Source organism: Myotis nattereri, assembly GCF_964212035.1.
Source record: "Myotis nattereri genome assembly, chromosome: 10".
NCBI lineage: Eukaryota > Metazoa > Chordata > Mammalia > Chiroptera > Vespertilionidae > Myotis > Myotis nattereri.
The window spans coordinates 2,151,535-2,168,689 of NC_138085.1; the positions used below are offsets into that span (position 1 = coordinate 2,151,535).

Here is a 17,155-nt window from a genome sequence, read left to right on the forward strand (position 1 = left end):
CCACCCCTGCCTCATGAGCTTGGCTTTCATCGTGGCAGGCAGCTGAGCCCACATGTTGGTTACAGAGGAGGCATTTGAATAGAACCCTAAAGTATACGTAGGGTTTGAAGAGGAAGAAAAGCATGAGGAAAGTCAGTTGCAGGAAAGTCAATCCCATCTTTTTAGTGCATAAGTCATTCATTCATTCACTTATTGGTCACTTATTATGTCCCAGAGTGTAAAGACCTCCTCTTTTTGAATGGCTTTGAACAGCTGCTGGATTTGACTTTTGTACAAATATCCTTGGCAGACAGAGTGAGACCACAACACACCAGAAGCGAAGGCTTGGGCGGAGGCCTGTCCTGCTTTCTGGGTTTGGACTCCTTGGAGACAGCCCAGTGATACTCAGACTTTGACCAGAGCCCTCTACCCACCTGTTCTTTATCCCAGGAATAAATTCTTGATGAAGAATTGGACAGTTATAGAAGTTGCAGGACAACTGCTACAAATAACCAGAAAGTGCTCATTTTTAAAAGGTACTTGTTTCCCTCTCCTGGCGTTTCCTTCTATTCAGATGCTCCTGAACCCTCACCCAGGGCGCCCCGGGGTGCTGGTGCTGCAGGGCTGGGCCTGCACTCTGAGACCCAGCAGCCTCTGTGGCCCCACCTCCCTCCGCCCCTGAGACTGCTGTGGCACTGCCAACCTTTGTGCAGGTTTTCGGGGCAACACTGGCCTGGCCAGTCACTCCAGAGCCCGGGAATGGCGTATGGGCCGGTTCAGAGCAGCGCTGTGAGCACCTGTATTAACACCTGGGACTTTTTAAAGGGGCATGTGAGGGGCAGACCAGCCCCTCTCCTGACAGAAAGCCTCTCTCCGGGACTGAGCAGGAAGGAATTGTGGAGGAGAAAACTCAGACTTAACTTTAACATTTTGAGGTTTGTTTTTTTAATACTTGAACTTACAAGGGCAGAAAATTTAATCTTTAAACTTGAATGTTTCCTTAGAAACATTTCTGGTAATGGGAAGGATTTTAAACCACTGTGGACCAGAGTGTTCTTTCACATGTTTTGGATATTGCAGGGCTCAGGGCGCGAGGTAACTGCTTTCGCATTGACATGCAGCGCTAACCTCACTGCGGACGGAAGGACGGACGGATGGACAGGCAGCTGTGTGGTGGCTGCTTGGCCACAGGGCCGTGCTTGATAAAGGGCATTTGAGATTCTCCTGGAAAAGTCAAGTTAGGCGCATCCCTCCTCTGCTGGCCTTACTTTGGGCCGTTTACTTCCCTTGCAGAACGAGGATGAGCTGTATCGGACAGGCTGGGCATGACTGCGTTCGCCAGGTGTTCCTGGCATTTTGGCACCGGGCCTTGCTGAGTCTGGAGGGCCAGTGCACTAGAACAAGCTTCTCAAAGGCAAAGCCCCGATCCGAGCCCACCCTCAGCCACCTCCACCTGGGACCCCACACTCCCCGCCGCCCTCCACCTGCCCCTGTGCCCCAGCCTGTGAAATCATCCACACTTGCCTGTCCCTTCCTGCCTGGAAACCACAACCAAGGTCACGCTCCCCCCCTGCTCCTCCCCACCCCCAGCCTCTTCCCTACCTGTCCCTTCCTGCCTGGAAACCACAATCAAGGTTATGCACCCCCCCCCCCTGCTCCTCCTCCCCCCCCCCCCTGCCTCCCAGCCACCGGGGCTTCCCCAGGCAGCAGCTTCTCCTGGGAACTGTGAGTGACAAACCATCTCTTCAGTGACAGTGGCCTCCTGACCTGTTGGCCTCACGCACCTGAGTAATAATAAAATCTACATCTTCAAACAGTCACGAGGGACAGGAAATAGGGTGAATTTTCAACCCTGAGGACAGCATGGCTTTGCATCTCATTTAATTCCCACACTGGGTCTTCTGGGGGCTAATCCACACTGCCCCCCGCCAGACACGCATGTGTGTGTGTGCATGTGCGTGCATGTGCGTGTGCATGTGCGTGTGCATGTGGGCTCGGGCACGCGCGTGTTGGGGGGCGAGGCTGCCCCTCTCCATCTCTCCGCTGCTGCCTGGGGCCCCGCAGGCCAAGAGAACAAACGTGGGGAGTCCTGCAGGGGAGAGGAACGCCTGGGCCCCGTTTCCAGCGCTTAGTCCCCTGCAGAGGCCCCATTAGAGCCCCTCTTGTGCCCTCACAGATTCCAGACCCCCCAGGAGGCGGGCCTCAGCAGCCAGGCTGCACCCACCCCCCCTCCCCCACCCCGCAGCAGCCGTCGCTCTGCTCCCTCCCCTCCCCCTTCCAGGCCTCCTCCCAGCAGGACCAGCTGCTCTGCAGCGGGGTTCTGGGGCTGGCACTGGAGGGCCTGTGCTGTGCCCATCGAAGCCACACTCCCCATGACGTGACGTTCCCACTGAGCGAGCCTCCGTTTCCTCATCTCAGGCTTGTGGTCACAGTATTCACCTGATGCATTTTTTTGAGGATTAAATTGAGTAAAACATCAAATTTCCCCGTTGTAGATGCTTAAATGTTGGTTTCCTCCTCTTCACTCTCGCTTTTCCCTCCAGCATCGAAGGCTTCCTCCCGCGGCCCGGCTGACCGGGGGCTCCTGAGCCTGAGGCCGCGCCTGGCTGTCCCTGGCGGAGCAGCCCCCAGGCTCCTGGGCAGGAGGCTGCGTCCGCTTCTCCTGGCTTCGCCTGAGGAACGGGGAGGCGGTGTCTGCCTGACCTGTGGGCCACGGAGGAGGAGAGGTGCGTGTACAGGGAGCCTCCTAGCTGCACGGGGGACCCAGGCTGTAGCCCAGGGCGGCAGCTGGCCTGCTTGTCCTCTGGACACCCCAGGACAGTGCCCTCTGCGGGGGACAGTGCTCATCTGGCGGCCAGTGACAGCAACGAAGAGCCCTGAAGAGATGGCATGGGCGGGATGACAAGCATAGAAACAACGACAGAAACCCGGGCCCGCCGGTGTCTGAGCGCAACGCAGGGCCATGGACACAACCAGCACGCGTGTGGCAGCGGGGGCAGGAGCAGGACACAGAAGAAGAGCCCACTGGTGCCCAGATGCCAGCACGTCCTGGGACACAACTTATCTCTCCGCTCAGCAGACACTTCTAAGGCCCCACCAGGCGGCCGGGCAGCGTGCTAGATGGGGGCCCATCGGGGGCAGGAATGCGCCTCCCTGCAGGCTCGCAGTCCGTGTGCCCCCTCTGAAATCCCGTACATTCCCGTGGCCTCTGAAACGCCTGAGGCATCAAGGCCATTTGTTGGGCACGAGCTCCCGTGGCACCTGGTCCCACGGCACTGCGCCTCCTCCACGCGGTGGGAGGTGCTGTCTGATTGCTGGGTTTCCTGCTGGCCCTGCTGCAGCAAGGCTGCCACCCACTGCCCGCACCCCCCAGTTTGTGCCGCGTGTGAGCTCTCCCGTCAGAGAGCTGGCCCAATGGCACCCACACCGAGCTGGGCGCGGCGGTGGGAGAAGCCGCCTGTCTGTCTGTGTTTGAGAGGACCCAGGTGTGCAGAATTTGATTCGTCAGAATTCTTGGTTCGAGACACGCACTCTTTATTGGTCCTTGCATGGCCTGTTTCTTAATCTGTTTGATGATCAGCAATAATAAGCCACAGCCAACCTGAGATCTAGACCTTGATGAAACTTGTATCTTCTTAACCCACCCCACCCTGCCCCACCTGCCACTGGCTGCGCTCACTGCCTGAACCTGTGCTTCTCACTCTCCTGCTTTGTTGAAACATAGACAGTTGACACACTTCAAGTCATACATGTGACCTTTAAATACGCACACACATCTATATAGAGTTAAGTGTAGTTTTATCATTTGTGCTCGATAGACATATATAGTCACGTGTATGTATATAGTACATGTAAATCTGTGTATGTGTATATGTTATACATGTAAATGTGTGTGCATACTAGTATATATGTTGTACATGCATATGTGTATAAATGTTGTACCTGCACACGTGTGTAGATGTACATATACACACGTGTGTATAGATGTACATGCATGCATGTGCATGTATATGTGTTATGCATGTGTATGTTAAACATGTGTACATGCATAGAGGGAGTGAGAGAGTTTAGAGTCAGTTGTTTGTCGCTTGATATAAAAGAGTGTCATGCTGTAAATAAGTGTTCCGGGGCTTCCTGCCTATGTAGGAATATACCGCTAAGATCCGCCTGGTATTGCATGTGGCTTAGTCTGTTCATTCTCACCACTGGACCAGACTCCGCTGTGCTATGCCACCTCAGTTCACGTACCCCTTCTCTTGTCTGGTGGGTATTTGGTTTCTTTCTATGTTCGCGTTCCCCTGTGTATTATGGAACATTTTAAACATGTTCAAAAATAAAGAGGATGGCCCAGGGAGCCCTGCACTCATCATCAGTGTTGACTCCTGGCCACCTTATTTCATCGACACTCCCGCCAGCACTGGACGATTCTGAAATGAATCTCAGCCATCAGCCATAAATATTTCCGCGTGCCTCTTAGAAAGAGAACTCTGCTTTCCAAATGTAGCCACCCAACATCTCACGTGCCCCCGATACGATCACAAATCCAATGTCCAGATTCCCCAGCGTCTCCACGCCGCCCAGCAGCATGACCTGCCCTTGCGAGCGTGGCGGCAGGAAACGCTAGGGGTGCAGTCAGGCGTCTAGGAAGCCACTGGCTGTTCTCGTCCGGCTGTATCAGCTTGTTTTCTGGGTCGTCGCTGAAGCTGACAAAATCTGAAGTTGGGGAACTCCGAAGAGCACTGGAGGAGGAGTCCAGGAAGGGAGAGGGGTAAAGCCACGAGGCCCCGACCTGAGCCAGCAGATCCAGGAAGGGCGGAAGCACCAGACCTACTGCCTGAATGTCCTCACCTATGGTTCCTTCTGGAGGTGTTTCCCCCTCCTACCCAGTTTTAACTCCTAGTTCGATGCCAAAGGCCTCTCCATCCCTTCTATTCTCTCCTCCCTCCTTACGTGAGGGAGAGCTGACCTGTGCATTGGCCAGTCTCTATGGTGCGACTACTCCCACCTTGGCCGATTTTACGCCTCCAACATCCTATCCCTGAACAGATTTGGGAGAAATGCCAGCCACACCGGCTCTTCCAAGAGGTGCAAGCTGGGCCCCGCACCCCATGGCGTGGCACAGATTGCCTTTTCACTCCCCAGGACCTAATGAGACGTGACCACAGGGGGTGAGAGTGACTGCTCCGAAGTGGCCTGGTGCGCCTCTGCCGCCCGGGAGCGCGTGCGTGCTTCGCACCAGGGCTGCTTTCACCCTCGGTCTGGTTACTGCGGAACAGGTCACATCCATGGCTCTTCCATGTGTGTTTCTCCTGCATGTTTCTTACTCGTGTTCTTTCGTTATTAGGATTATGATGCTTTTCTTTAAAGTGTGAATAACTCTATATGCTATAGTTTTAATTCCTTGAATTTGGCTGACAATTTTCTTTGCCTTTTGTTTTTATTATTTTGTCAACAGAAGGTGTAGCACCATCAAGCCTGTCAGCCTTCACTCTGGCGGTTCTTTTACTGGGAGTGAGCCCAAGAGGAGGTGTCCAGTTTTCATCATCCTACAGCACGCGACAGGCCTGCCTCCAGGTGCTGGGGACACAGCCATGGCCCAAGCAGCACCTCTGCCCTCATGGAGCCCTCATTCCAATGGGGAGAGCAGACAGAAATTAAGCAAGCAAGCATATAATAAAAGGTCTGGTGAGGATAAGAGCTACGACATAAAGCAGAGTGAGGGGGAAGGGGGTGTAAAGAGGTGCCACTTAGAAGGGCCTCTGGGAAGGTCACCTCGGAACAGACTTGAACGGGTGAAGGCATGAGTCATGCTAATTTTCCTGCAATTTGATTTTTAGAAATAATCTCACTGGCCCGGGACCGGTGGCTCAGTTGGTTGGAGTGCCATCCTGTACACCAAAAAGTTTCAGGTTCAATCCCTGATCAGGACACATAGGGGAGGCAACCATCAATGTTTCTCTCTCACACATCGATGCCTCTCTCTCCCTCTCTCTTTCTCTCTCTCTCTCTCTCTCTCTCTCTCTCTCTCTCTCTCTCACACACACACACACACACACACACACCAATAGGAACCTTTTCTTGTGTGAGAATTTAAAAAAAAAAAAGAAGGCAATCTAATTGGAAATACTTTGGCATATGATATAAGAGGCTCTGATTATTTTTTCTACAATGTATGCACTTACCTCAATATCCCTTCCTTTCTCTTTATTTTTAGAACTCGGTTTAAGGTTGGGTCTACTTCTCAGTTCACTAATGTGTTTTAACGTGTATTTTTCTGACAGTCTACTCTATTTTAATTGCTCTTTTTTGGATCATCCTTTTGAAAAAAAAAATGACCAATTTGTGTTGTAGCATGTCTAAGCTATCCTTCCCAGTCTCGAAATGAAGTTCCGTCTTCCCAAATAGGCGAACTCTGCTTAACTGTCTTTGTATGTGTGGCATCTCCCAGAGAGCAGAGTCAAAGAGACTTCTAATAGATTTTTGTTAAATGATGTCTAAATGAATTTCAAACTCATTTTGACATTTTTAATGCTTTTCAGGTCTAAGGGTACCTCACTCTTTTAGGTGGGTCCCGCGTGACAGAGGCCTCACCTGCCCCGCACAGCTCCTGCATTCAGTTTCCTGTGATAAACTTTACATGAACGCTCGGTCCTTCCTACAGCCCCGGGAAGCGCACCTGCGGAAAGGTGCCAGGCCCTGCACACAGACAGAGCCGCTGCGTCAGTCAGACTTCCATTTGTATGTGAGTCATTGTACTTCCTTTATTTTACTTGAATAGGATTAAACGTCTTGATGACCAGTCTTCAACGTCGTCAGGCCGTATGCTTTTCCAGTTCTGTGTCTGTGCCGTCTGCGCATCCATATTCCCCCCAAAACCAAGAAGACCAGCGAAAGGGGGGCCAGCGCAATCCCCCAGGAGAACGTGGCGGCTGCGGGAAGAAAGGTCAGGTCAGGGTCAAACGTTCTCACCAGATAGGACAGTGCGTGCGGGTTTGGGGGCAGAGAGCCACTGGGGGTGGGTCCCCCCATAAGTGCGCACTGAGCTACAGAGTGTGTGTCGGGCGCCAGGACCCGGGGCGTTGGAGGGCGGCCTCTGTGGCGTCATGGAAACCAGCAAGGGGAGCAGCACTTCATCCGGGAGAAGCGGCAGAGCGCTCTGCCTCGGCCCCCCCTGGGCGGTGCGCAGAGAGCTGTCGCGTGGGTGGGCCTCAGCTCGCAACCGAGACGAGGCCGGGTTAGCTCTGCCCTTTCCCAAGGAGCATGGATGTCATGAGGATTCAATACAGTCGCAGAGGAAAGAAAACAAACTGTGAAAAAAGAAGTCTAGGGGTGGAGATCATTGCTTGGATGCGGCTGTTTTATGTCCAGCTCCCTCGCTTCTGTGTGTTATGAAATATAGGAAGAGACGTGAAGAAAAGTTAACGAGGAAACACAAGAACGTGAGTGCTGTCAGACACAGTGACGAAGAGGCCAGAATTCCACGTGTGTCTGTCATGCTGTCTATCATAGTCTGTCTAGGCATCCAGCAGCCAACACAATTTCAGACTACTTTCTCCAGGCGATTCTTACGCCCTAAAACCCAACAAAGCTTTAAGTGAGTGATGCTTCCATCTGCTGAGCGGCCATTCGAAGGCACCTGTGTGTCCCTGCGGTCAGTCATGGCCAGCTCAGCAAGAGGACACGGCTCTCAGTACAGAATGGTTAGAGGTCCCACCATCAGGCTGGACAACCACAGTTCCTTTGGGTCACGAATCTGAGCCCTAGCAGTGGGCTCCGCTCTCTGTGGGACCTCCATTTCCAAGTCTAAACAGCCGCCAGCCCCTGTGGAAATGAGCTGGACTTCAGCTTTTGCATACACTTCAGTATGAAGGGGCTGCACAGGTGCCCCTCTCGGCCCTCCCCGGGGTGCCTGGGGAGCCCAGGGACCTGTATGTCACCAAGCGGCTCCGTGAGCAAGGCTGAAAGGTTGTGTGGAGATGTCTTCTCGGCCCTGAGACCTGGCCCAGCCCTCAGCTTTCCCATGACAGTCTGTCTGCACTGCCCTGGGCGGGGCCTGGAGCGGCTGTGTCCCCGCACATGCCCAGAGGTGTGATGATGACCTCACAGCTCAGGCCAACTCTGGCCGGTCCCTCGTCATCTTCCAGGGCTGCCAACAGACCGCCGGGCTGTCTCCTTCCTGCTCAGCTAAACTAAGAAGGCGGGGTTTTCTCTCTTCTTTTAAAATGTCCTTAAGTGGGCACTGGGTTGATTTGCCTTTCGCTCTATTTCCTATTCACTGATGACTTTCACCCTAACGCTGCCTCGAGCCCTGGGATCTACCAGTCCGGGCTCTTGGGGGTAAGGTTTCTCAGCTTGGGGGTAAAGAACGTACCCCCTTCTCAAGGGGTCACAAGGGGCAGCTGGTCCTGCTGCGCCACGCAGATCCACAAGAGGACACAGGTTTCCTAGGGCTTATCAAGGAACCATTTTATCTCTTTTCCAAAAATCTGCTTGCTACTTACATTTTTATTTGACTATAATCTCCTAAAGCCAGCCTCCACCCTACAGAAGAAATTGTAAAATATTAGAGATTTGTTCTAATTCCTGGAAACTTCCTGCCCTTGTTCCAATATTAGAGATTTGCTCAACTAACAGGAAGCCCAAGGGACTTGCTGAGTGATTCTGGAGAACTGGCAGCCTTGCCCAGCACCCAGAGAACATTCCACACGCTTCCCGTCTGGGCGCCCGGAATACGTACCTTCTTTGACTGTGGTATGCAGCATCTGGAAACTCAGTGTGTTGTGAACAACACATTTAAAATCCGTGGTCAGATCCTCTCTGATGACTGGATCAAAAATCAGGGGCACTTCAATGTAGTTCGCGTTGTTTTCTGAGTATTCCCTGCGTGAGAAGGCGTTTGCTCAGGTGGGCGGTCAGGTCAGCCTGGCCTTACGCACAGACACCCAAACATGCCCAAGAAGGGCCCACGGTGCCTGCACTGATTTCAAGGTTAAGACAGTTAGGAGCACTGGCCATCCTACTAGTGTTTGTTACTAATTTGGGAGGATTTCTAAGTGGCTTCTGAAGGTAGGAGTGACACTGACGATGAGGCGATGCTGGTCACTGTGACAGGACACTCGTTACAGGAGAGGTCACAGGAGCCAGCTTATTTTGGATAATGGGAATTTCATCTTTTGCGGCCCTCCGTGAACAAGGAGCTAGGAGTGGAGCTAGACGTGTCTCATTTTGGGAAACTTGACTGTATCACCAACAATTCATTTGCATATTGAAGGGCAGGGAGTTTCCAGAAATCCAGTTTTCAGCAGTGTCCCCTCCTCTCGTCTCCACTGCCAACTCTCACTCTGCAAACTCAAGGTCAGAGCGGAGGAATGTTAGTTTCGCAATGAGGACTTGCAAACAATTGTGCTAACCACACATTGTTTTATCCGCTCAATTGCACCCAGAAAGGCCTTTTTGATAGGTCTTTTAAAAATTGGGCAATGGGAACTTCAGGCTGCTTTCAGGGACTGACCCTATTGCTTTATAACTGGAACATCACATGGTCTCCCTCCCTCACATAAAGGTTCCTATTTACAAGATCTGATTGTTCTACTTTCAAAGGGAGAAACCCCTTTCCGAGGTGACTGCTTCTGAGAACAGAACTCTTTCTCACTTTGAATATTAGCCTCCCTTAGACCGCGGCAGCCAGCGTGCCCTGGGACACAGGGCTCTCGGAGGCTGTGGCTGTTTCAGAATTTTGTAAGGGTTCATGAAAATGTTTGACACTCAGGTTGCAGAATGGGGAATAGAAATATATTAACTCCAAGTATTTTTAATTGCAAAAATCAAGAAACAAGCATTTGATTAAACAGCTAGAAAATGCAACCTCAGTGACAAGCAGTTGGCTGCAACTCAGCTCTTAAGTAGAAAGTTTGCTTCTCAAGAACAGATGGTCATTCTGAGCAAACTCAATTTCTAAAATTCTGAAAATCCAACGGTTCATACTAGCAAAATTCTGTTTAATATAGTATGTGTGCCCTGCTGAGAGGCTGGGTATGGCATTGTCTCTTTAAAAATGAGCGGAGCTGATGGAGGGCTCAGGAAGCTGGCTCGCCTGGCACACCCTCTCCCACTCACAGGCGCGGCCCCTCGCGCACGCGGCCGGCCTGGTAGGCGGCGTCGATGCCGGTGGCGTTGGCCATCCACCACAGCAGGGTGGTCGAGTGCGCGCCGCCTCCCAGGAACACCTTGCACGGGACCGTCAGCCTCGAGCCTGTGGACAGCGGACACGCAGACACGTGAGAAGCCGCGGCCGCAGGGTGAGCCCCGCTCTCCTCGCACCCGCACCCGCAGATCCGAGCGGGACCTCCCGTCTCCGCCAACACCAGCCGGCTCCTTTCTTGGAAGGAAGCGCTCCCTGGAAGAGTCCCTTCAGGGCGGCACAGCGCCGTGGTCACCCGGTGTCTCTCCAGTCCCGCCCCGGCCTCGCCAAGACACCCGGAGGCAGGTGCTTCCCAGGGCCACTGGCCCCCGCGAGCCGCCTTCGCTCCCACCCACGCGGCTGGGCCCGACCCAGTGGACACGGCCCTTCCCTGCCTCGCCGCCCCTCTCCCCCTTCCCGGACCCCGTGCAGGAGGAACAGCCCCCCAGCCGGTACAGGTGCCTGTGCGCTGGCCCTGCGCTCACTGCCCTGCCGCTCGCTGCCAGTCACGTTTTCAGTTGCCAAAGGAGAGAAGGGGGGGGGCCGTTTGCTTTCCCCTCGTGGGCGCTAGGCCCCCTCAGGCCTCACGCAGCCTTTCTCCCCCCTCCTCCCCAGGGGACCCAAGACTCCTCAGCCCAGAGCCCTTGAGACGCCCTCAGCCCTCCCAGAAGGGCGGGCAGCTCAGCAGGGTGGGGGACCACCAGCTCTCCCAGGCCCCCAGTAACCGTGTTAAATATAAGCCCAACCTACACGAGAAGTTGAGAGGGAGGGAGGGAGGGAGGGAGAGAGATTGAAAGAGAGGGAGAGGAGAGGAGAGGAGGGGAGGGGAGGGGAGGGGAGGGGAGGGGAGGGGAGGGGAGGGGAGGGGAGGGGAGGGGAGGGGAGGGGAGGCCAGAGTTTAGGGAAGGAGCGTAGCCTACAAATGCTGTGCAGAAACCAACACAGAACGGCCAGCCTCGGACACAGGCGGGCCGAGCCCCAGCCTGGCCTTTCTCAAGCCACCGTGACCCCCGCAGCTTTTCCTGCTAGAAATGGGAGAAATGAGCAGTCAGACCTCGTGGGAGCCCCACTGGGCACACCGTTGTTCAATAAGGAAGTGAGGGCTGGCCCAGACGCCCTGCGCCAAAGGGGGTGCAAAAGGGACCATCCTGCCCATCATTGCCATCACTCCACCAGCTGGCCAGCAATTCTGGCCACAAGACACGGTCCACAAGGGGCCGCAGGGGCCGGTCAGCCTCGTTGTACAGATGGAGCCCTAGGGGCTGTGAGCGGAGCTGTCAGTGGCGTGACTGGTTTCTAGGGCAGGTCCTGGTCTGGGAGGGTGTCACCCCCCCCCCCACTACAGCTGCTGCCCAAATGCCCCACGTGTTCGGTTTAGATCCTCTTAGTGGGGTTTTCATGAAGCACAGTCCACCTGTTTTAAACAACGCCGTTTCTAATCACACTGGCACGAGAGTTGCCCTCACATTTGTTATTTCAGCCTCTCATCCTGGGTGCCAGATCCCCCCAGCACCCCCCCCCCCGTGTGCTGCACACCAAGGGGCAGGCGCGGGTGCAGCTGGGCCCAGAGCGGGGGCGCAGGCAGCCGGGCCCCAGGCCTTACCCAGGGAGGCCGAGATGGTCTGGTGCGGGGACAGCATCACGGGCACCGTCTCCACTTCTTTCCCTGCGACGGACGCAGAAAGGGGGTCAGTTAGGGCTTCACCCAGCGGGTCAGGCCGTGGCCTAGCCAGGGGCCCACTCTCCCCGTGTGGCCGTGCCTTTCCGAGAGAGAGGCGACTGGAGGGAGCCCTGCACACATCCCCTCACAGCCTTCCTTCTGGGCAAACACTGGCCGTGCCCCTCTCCGGCTTCCTGGACGAATCCTTTCTCTGAATAAACCCCTGACAGCAACGTGCACACTGTCCCCAGGATAGATCTGCCCAGAGTCCATTCGCCTAAATGTCTCCCACCTGCACCGGCCCACCCGCTCCCCGCGGAGCCCTGAAGCCCGTCTGGGGGAGGAAGAGGCAGGGCCATGTGACGCTGAGCCGTGTGGGGGAGCTCAGGCTGCCCACGGGGGCTTCCTGAGGAGATAATCCCTTTGGGGGCAAAGGTGGTCTCCGATGAGTCAGAGCCCAGCTCCCCAAGAGGCAGGACTCCCAGCAGCTTGAGGAAAACTGGTCACCTGAACGGGGCGAAAAGATCAGCTTAGGGTGGGCAACCGGCCCATCCGGCCCCACTGGCTCCATCCCGGCTTCTTCCCTGGAGAGCACCGGAAGCCCTGACCGCACCGTCCCCCCTGCACACGCACACACACACACGCACACACACGCACACACACACACAACCCGCAGGGCGCGGGGAGGCGGGGCGGGCAGACAGCTGGGGCCCTGATGCACCCTGCGTCTAACTTGGGTCGCACAGCATCTCCGGGGCGGGGCTGTGAAACACACTGCTCAGATTCCAGCCCCTGCTCAGATCCAGAGGCCGGGATGGGCCAGGTGTGGCCTGTCTACCCAGTGCCCAGGGGCTGGCTGTGCCCTCCTCCCAGAGGCAGAGACCTCCCACGGGCTGCAGGTGAACAGGGGGTTGGTGCCCCCTGGTGTCCCTGCGCAGCACAGGAGCAGGGAGGCCCTGAGCATCAGCTCCCTGTACCCGGGGACTGAGTGGAGATGCAGGCACCCTCACAGGACAGTAAAAGACACATAATCTAGTGACCTGTTTTCATGGGAGACAGTGAAACTGTATCTCTGGGTTCTGTGGAAAAAGCTTAATCTTTTCCTCTCATAGGCCAATCATTCAACCTTAATATACCCCCAAAGCTCCCTGAAATGCCCTCAAAAGGCTCCAGTTGAGCAGCTATTCTGCATGTAAAACAAAGGACGCAGCCTGTTTTCCAGGACGTGAGCGCCATGTACCCCGGCGCCATCCTGGGTGTCCAGCCTGGGGGTTTGGCTCACGGTTGAACAAATAGTAAACACTGACCAATCCTGCTCACAGCACTTCCCCAGCAGAGTTCATGTAAACCCACAGGAACACTCACTGTCTGAAATCCTGCTTTCACAGGCAGCTAGACCTGCCTCGGGGAGCACTCCAGGGGCATTTCCCACTGGGTGTGCCACTGCCTCGCCTTCCAACAGAAACACCCAATAAACCCTAGTAGCAACACCTACAGACAGTCCTACAGACAGCCCTACAGACACCCCTACAGAGAGCCCTACAGACAGCCCTACAGACAGCCCTACAGACAGCCCTACACACAGCAAACAGACAGCCCTACAGACAGCCCTACAGACACCCCTACAGACACCCCTACAGAGAGCCCTACAGACAGCCCTACAGATAGCCCTACACACAGCAAACAGACAGCCCTACAGACAGCCCTACAGACAGCCCTACAGACAGCCCTACAGACAGTCCTACAGACAGCCCTACACACAGCCCTACACACAGCAAAAAGACAGCCCTACAGACAGCCCTACAGACAGCCCTACAGACAGTCCTACAGACAGCCCTACACACAGCCCTACACACAGCCCTACACACAGCCCTACACACAGCAAACAGACAGCCCTACAGACAGCCGTACACACACCCCTACAGAGAGCCCTACAGACAGCCCTATAGACAGCCCTACACACAGCCCTACACACACCCCTACAGAGAGCCCTACAGACAGCCCTATAGACAGCCCTACACACAGCCCTACGCACAGCAAACAGACAGCCCTATAGTCAGCCCTACAGACAGCCGTACACACACCCCTACAGAGAGCCCTACAGACAGCCCTATAGACAGCCCTACACACAGCCCTACACACACCCCTACAGAGAGCCCTACAGACAGCCCTATAGACAGCCCTACACACAGCCCTACGCACAGCAAACAGACAGCCCTACACACAGCCCTACACACAGCCCTACACACACCCCTACAGAGAGCCCTACAGACAGCCCTATAGACAGCCCTACACACAGCCCTACGCATAGCAAACAGACAGCCCTACAGACAGCCCTACAGACAGCCCTACATGGAGTGTAGCAGCCGTGTTGGTGGCCTCCCAGGAGGCGCAAGCTTTCCCGATCTTCCCGGGAACCACTGCTGGGCCCCCCTCGTGGTGTTTTAGTCTCAGACTTGGAGCCCAGGGCCTCACCTTCCTCAAAATAATCCCCGCTTTCTACCTTTCACAGTGCCTCACACCTCTGCTTAGCCTGGTGTTTTAAGAGAGTTGACGTATGCGTTTTCCTTTCACACCAAAGACATTCAAGGAAACCCAGGTGCGCCCTAATTTGTTCTTTGCACGATTGTGGTCGAACCCGGCAGAGAGGTGCTCGATGGCCGGCACTTACTGTGGACACGGAGTCTGATATTCCTCGTGACGTTGTACCGCGTGCCCCCGTGGGCAAAGGCCATGACACAGCTGTAGCGGCCCGCGTCCTCCACAGACACATCGCGGATGAGTAAGCGCGTCGTTCCCCTCACACTTAGGAACCTCCCACTGTCTTGATCCAAGAGGACAGAATCCTTAGGGAAAATGTTTTTCAGAAGTTACACTCCGTCCTAACTTTCTCTCAGCAGCTATGACTGGGATCAGTATGACCCATCCATGTGGAATTTGCAACCCAAGACTGGCCTTGCTATTTACTTTGCAAATATTGTACTTTGGACATAATTTTACCTCTGGTTTTGAGAGAGGGAATTTGTTAACATAGAAAACAAAGTTGCTGAATCTGTTTAAACACCATGCTTAAGGCACGTTTGCTACAGCACTGCAAGGGGGTGGGAAGAAGCTCTCTTCTTCAACAGACTAAACCATTGAAAATACAAATATCAGTCTGGCCTGACAGCTGCCCCTGGGCCTTGGGGGTCCCCAGGAAAGAGTCCTGCTCTGTGGTCACTGCACCTGGGAAAGCAGTGTTCAGAAGAGATGAAGTTGCTGTAATTGCTTTACAAATTAATTCAATATTAGGAGTCGGTAGAGAAGTGGAAAAAATAGTAAGAAAAACTAGATGTGAGAAACGAGGCCACACCTTTCATAGGGACAAAAGGTAGTGTGGCTCCTGCGGAAGCGCAAGGCCGCCGACAACGCAGAAGCGCCTGAACAGGAGCTGGGAGCTCCCTGAGGAGCACAAACTGTCCTCAGGGGCGCCCGTGCCAAGCCCGTGCCTGAAATCGTGCTCTGCTCACATGAGTCATTTCAGCTCCTTACCGAATGGGAACACAGACATAGCTGGAAGAGTTTGTTCCTCTCGATCTATTTAATTAAAAGGCGAGATTATTGTTCCTAACGTGAGGACAAATATGAACAAGCCCAGTGGGGCCAGCACAGTTCTCCCACGGCTCCGACCACAGGCTGCCTGCCAGCAGCGGGTGTGGAGCTCCTGGCTGAGGGTTTTGGCCTCGCCATCGCTCTGCTGTGTGCCCTTGGGCAAGTCTGACATTTGTGTATCTCTGTTCTCTAATCTGTAACGTAGAGGAATTCATCGTTTCTCCTTGTTGTTGCATGGCAGCGAGTTTAGAACAGAGCTGTGCTCGGCACGTGCTCAGGAACAGTCAGCATTGAGGAAGGGCAGGAGGACCACTGAGCACCCGGGGCAGCCCGTCTGACCGCTGCTGGGCTCCGTGCGTCTGTCAGCCCAGGAACAGTCAGCATTGAGGAAGGGCAGGAGGACCACTGAGCACCCGGGACAGCCCGTCTGACCGCTGCTGGGCTCCATGCGTCTGTCAGCCCCACGCGAGGGCCTCATGCACGGTGCTCCGCCTCGGGCTCGCGGCCGCTTCGCAGAGGGAGCAGGTGCCGGGTGCAATCAGCGGGCCACGGCTACACAACAGCCAAATGGAAGCACACAGGGCTCTAACCCAGAGCGGGGGACGCCGGCCCGTGCCCGTTCCTCTGCAGGCACGGCCTCTTACCTGTCCTGTTGACTCTTCCTAAACAGAAAAGAATCCAGTCCCTAATTGGGCGCCGATTTCATAGGGGCTGCTACGTCCTTCTACTTCCAGAACATCATTTACGTGTGCAGCATTCACTGATATAATATACATATACCTTGAAGTTGTAATACCAGTCAACTGGCTAACCCATTTTTTTTCTAAAAAGCCACATTTTAATAATTATGACAAAATTATAGATATTGTTGATTGAGATTATACTATAAAATTAGGTTTTTATAGATTGAGGAGTAACACATGTATTTCAAAAGTGAAAGTCCCTAACTTCTTTTTCTCTTGCCCTCTGGAAATACCTTTAATGCCTTTGCAATTAGCAAAGCAGTAAAACATAAAAACATAATGTAACACTGACTTATAAAAATAGAAAGTGAATCCTTTATCCTCAAAACATCATTGTTGTTTCAATGTATAGTCCTCCATATTTTTAAATATATTAAACCATTTTTTACATAACTAGGAAATATAACATGTCATTTAAAGCCTTTAAACTATAGCAGCATTGTATTTTTCCTTCTATGTTTTGTAAATACTTCTGATAGTCCACTGTTCCTCTGAGATGAAACTAGTTTAACCAGCCCCTCATGGCAAGCATTTCCTTGTTTCCAGTACCTTCTTATAAGCAGTGCTTCAGTAAACATGTGAGTACATCGTGTAATATGTACTTGTCTCATTTCCACATACGTTTTTAAATGGACCTAATTCTTGATTAAAGGGCCCATTTCTGTCCACGATTAAACAAGTAACTGTACTTTCCAATATCAGTCTGTGTCAGTACCGTTTCTGTGAAGGGCCGGATAGTGTGTGAGGCCCACAGTGTGCATGGCCTTGGACCATACCCAGCTCTCCCGCTGCAGGGGAAAGGTGACTGGTCCCAGTACAGCGTTACCGACGCACGAGAGCCGGAGTCCTGTTACTCATATGTCATAAGAGAGTGCATTTACATTTTTTAGCTGTTTGAACACGTGAGGACTAGCCTCTCTTGCAGAAACAGGCGGCGCCTCCGTGCGGCCTGCGGCTGCGTTGCCCGTGCCTGGCCCGCCTACCAGGAGCTGACGGTAATAT

At 53.9% G+C, this 17,155-nt stretch overlaps 1 protein-coding gene across 4 annotated transcripts in view; it reads right to left on the reverse strand.

Moving 5' to 3' along the window:
* Positions 1 to 6,454: 6,454 nt before the first annotated feature.
* IL1R2 (interleukin 1 receptor type 2) overlaps positions 6,455 to 17,155 on the reverse strand; it is a 35,664-nt gene continuing 24,963 nt past the window's right edge. For 2 of the 4 annotated variants that reach the window (XM_081101637.1, XM_081101638.1), the window contains exons 5-9: positions 14,491 to 14,665; positions 11,763 to 11,825; positions 10,096 to 10,231; positions 8,717 to 8,859; positions 6,455 to 6,908 (exon numbers count right to left, since the gene is read on the reverse strand). In XM_081101637.1, coding sequence (XP_080957763.1) covers positions 6,760 to 6,908; positions 8,717 to 8,859; positions 10,096 to 10,231; positions 11,763 to 11,825; positions 14,491 to 14,665 — 666 coding nt within the window. In that variant the 3' untranslated portion in view covers positions 6,455 to 6,759. Of the gene's footprint in view, positions 6,909 to 8,480; positions 8,521 to 8,716; positions 8,860 to 10,095; positions 10,232 to 11,762; positions 11,826 to 14,490; positions 14,666 to 15,350; positions 15,396 to 17,155 lie in introns of all 4 variants that reach the window. The other 2 variants (XM_081101636.1, XM_081101635.1) reach the window with 2 other exon arrangements.